The sequence below is a fragment of the Bufo bufo genome, chromosome 5, assembly GCF_905171765.1.
Source record: "Bufo bufo chromosome 5, aBufBuf1.1, whole genome shotgun sequence".
NCBI lineage: Eukaryota > Metazoa > Chordata > Amphibia > Anura > Bufonidae > Bufo > Bufo bufo.
The window spans coordinates 520,602,760-520,606,330 of record NC_053393.1 but is presented as its reverse complement, the minus strand read 5'-3'; the positions used below and the strand labels follow the sequence as shown (position 1 = coordinate 520,606,330).

Here is a 3,571-nt window from a genome sequence, read left to right as displayed (position 1 = left end):
CCATGGGCAGGGCTGCTTGGTGCAACTAAATTCCCTTGCGTCATTGCGTCATTTGCACTGACAATCAAACGAGAGGGCGAGACACTGTGACACTTTACTGGCTAAGCGATGGTGGATCCGATGGTGCCCTGAAAATCTTATTTGTATAAGAATTAAAAGAAGCATTTCTCAGGATTAGAGGACCAGATTTTCACAAGAAAGGTACAGTTATTTCTTAGGGCTCCTGCCCTACATGGCGGTATGCTTACTTTGAAACCAATTTTGTAGGTGACAAACTCCCTGTAAAATTTCCATTCGGATCAAGCATTAAGGCTACTTTCACACTTGCGTTCAGAGCGGATCCGTCTGCTGTCTGCACAGACGGATCCGCTCCTATAATGCAGACGTTTGGATCCGTTCAGAACGGATCCGTCTGCATTATAGCTTAGAAAAAATTCTAAGTGTGAAAGTAGCTTCAGACGGATCCGTCCAGCCTTTACATTGAAAGTCAATGGGGGACGGATCCATTTGAAAATTGAGCCATATTGTGTCATCTTCAAACGGATCCGTCCCCATTGACTTACATTGTAAGTCTGGACGGATCCGTTTGCCTCCGCACGGCCAGGCGGACACCCGAACACTGCAAGCTGCGTTCGGGTGTCCGCCTGCTGAGCGGAGCGGAGGCTGAACGCTGCCAGACTGATGCATTCTGAGCGGATCCGCATCCACTCAGAATGCATTAGGGCAGTACGGATGCGTTCGGGGGCCGCTTGTGAGAGCCTTCAAACGGAGCTCACAAGCGGACACCCGAACGCTAGTGTGAAAGTAGCCTAATGCTGATACATCTTATCTCCAAGGACGTGCTATATGCTTCATGTTCTCGGAAGGTCCTGCTGAAGCTTTCTACATATCTATATAGTGATTATAATGTGGGCGACAGGGGACTTAGCTTCTTATTTTAACAGAGGCTTCATCAAGAACATAGAGGATAACATGTAAGGGTTCAGTGAATGAGGCGCGGAAGGTGTGCAAGTGTCTGATGGGGTCACACAGCTGGTAGAAGGACAGACGCCCGGCCTCATAGTCTAAGAAGACTCCAAGTGTTGGACAAGTTGGATTAACATCGGGGATTACGATAACTGAGTTGTGAAATGCTGAACACTTTTTATCACACATGGCCAAACACCAAGATTTATCATTCTGTGCAATACCAGACTGATATCCATTTCTTTCTATACTGGGATAACACATTCCGATGCCGCATTGTCCAATCTGGTTCCACTCTGCCTCCCAGTAATGTCTTCCTGAGGAGAAACTACATCTGCTTAATATCTGGTTGTAACTCTGAAACCTTCCTGGCAATTCTGGTCGGCCCTGGTTTTCTTTCAAATCTGTTGCTGTTTTCATATCTTCTGATAACACCATCTTTGTATGAGCCGTGTCCACATCCAGCAAGATGTCTGGAACATGGAACCTGAGCTCTGATGTTACATAGGTAACAACATCCTTCATAGATCGGTGTAATATTGATGAGATCAGAACATCTTCTAGATCATCAGCCATCAAATCGTCACTGACTGGAGCTTCTTCTTCTGCCTCCACACTCTTATCACTTAGGGATGCTCTTTGGTCTGATTCTTGTAGGACACTTTTTGGGTCAGTCCCATTATCCTGCACTTTGGGGTCAGGTACATGAACTTTAGCTTCTCCTGGAACCAGTCCCACCTCTTCACCATTGATCTGTCCACCATCTTCTCTTGTGTCCTCATCATCTCCACGACTAGATACTGTAATGCCACTTTCTTGTAATAGTCTTATTGGGTCAGTGACACAACACATCTCCTCCATCTGACATATCTTTCTGGACAGCTTGTCCTCTTTTATTTCCATCTTTTTGATCAGATCAGATATCTTGGACACCATCTCAATCTCCTGCCTGGAAATCTTGCTCAGAACTTTCTTTTCTGCAATTTCCAGTTGTTCCTTAATGTTCATAAATAACGTATTAACGTTCTTCCTCTTCTCAGAGACTTTCTTCTGGATTTTCACCTTATGATTGTGCAAACTCTGGATTCTTTTCTGAATTTCTGCTTTTTGTGGGTTTAGTTCATTCAGATATTGCCTCAGTTTCTGTTTCTTCTTCTTTGAAGCCTCATCTAGAAGTTCCACCTGATGTCCCCTGTGTTTGCCGACCAGACAGCAAGACACACAGAGAAAAGTTATGTCCTGCGGGCAGTAATACTCCAGAACCTTCTTGTGGATGGAACATTTTTTGTTGCCAAAGGAGCTGGTGGGTTCTGATAATACATGGTCCATCGTCTGGTTGTGGACAGTCAGGTGGTCATCACATAGAGAGTTCTCACACTGCAAACATGACTTCACAGCTGGTACAGGAGACTTTGTGCAGTAACTACAGAAGGTTCTGATCTTCTCCATATCAGGCTGAGTAGATAAGAAACGCTCCACTATATTACTTAGCTTCCTGTTCTTCTCCAGGGCCGGACGCTCTGGATATTCTGCTCTGCAGTCAGGACAGGAATACACTCCGCCTGCCTCCTGTGCATCCAGCACACTTACAATACACGAGCGGCAGAAGTTGTGTCCACATCTCAGGGATCCGGGATCCGTATAGAGGCTCAGGCAGATGGAGCAGTTCAGCTCGTCCCTCAGCTCAGCAGACGCCATTGTAGTGAGGAAGAGCAGGAATCGAAAGTGAAAAGGTTTCTTCACTTCCTACAAAGGGCGGAGATCTTCTGAGAACAAACTATTAACCCCTGCAGCTAGAATCTGGCTTAGGATTCCACAAGTATTAGATGTAGTGACTCCACCTGTTCATAACATATGAAGAATCCACCAGTGCAAGGAAAAAACAGCAGAGCACTGATAGTACTTAAAGGGAATCTGTCACTAGCATATTAGCAATTTTTTTTTTTTATGAATCCATGTGTAATAAAGTACCTTATTTCCATATGTCTTGTTCTTTTTATTCTGTGTCTTGTCATTTCTTCAAAAAAACGCTTTTTATGATATTCAAATGAAGCTGTAAGGAGCCCAGAGGGCCGTTATTCTTTGTCCACGGTGCCCAGGAACGCCCCTCTGAAGTGTTGTGCCCGCCTAAATTTGAAAACTAAGAACGCCTCCAAGATCGCCTAAATCGCCTCCCAGAGGCGAGGCTAAGTGCTCACCCCCCCCAGCGCCGCGCTCTGCGGAAAACACCCCTGATCCTCCTCTCGCCCGCATCCGAAATCCCGCGCAGACGCAGTGCCGGCGATTTATGTGGACGGGGGGGGGGGGGGTGTTTCACATGTTTTAGCACATTATTTCAACCCTCAACCATATATAATATAAAAAGATGTGGGAGCTATTTATATCATATATGTTTGAGGGTTTTATTTGTGTGTGTGTGTGGGGGGGGGGGGGGGTGTATAGGATCATATGGCCATATATTATATTGATATGTAACTAGTGTAGGACAATAAATATACGTTGGTGTATAGGGGTAGTTATTAAAAACATTTTTTCCATCTCTACCTATACAGACTCAAATCCTCTGGTTGACGTCGGGACATGGGACAGCCCCTTCAGCTTCCAG

The 3,571-nt window shown here is 45.4% G+C and overlaps 1 protein-coding gene across 1 annotated transcript; it reads right to left on the bottom strand.

The window, feature by feature from the left end:
- Positions 1-816: 816 nt before the first annotated feature.
- Positions 817-2,738, bottom strand: LOC121002905 (E3 ubiquitin/ISG15 ligase TRIM25-like). Its single transcript, XM_040434552.1, has one exon. It carries the CDS (start codon positions 2,662-2,664, stop codon positions 925-927), a length of 1,740 nt encoding a protein of 579 aa, XP_040290486.1. The 5' UTR covers positions 2,665-2,738; the 3' UTR covers positions 817-924.
- Positions 2,739-3,571: the final 833 nt, after the last annotated feature.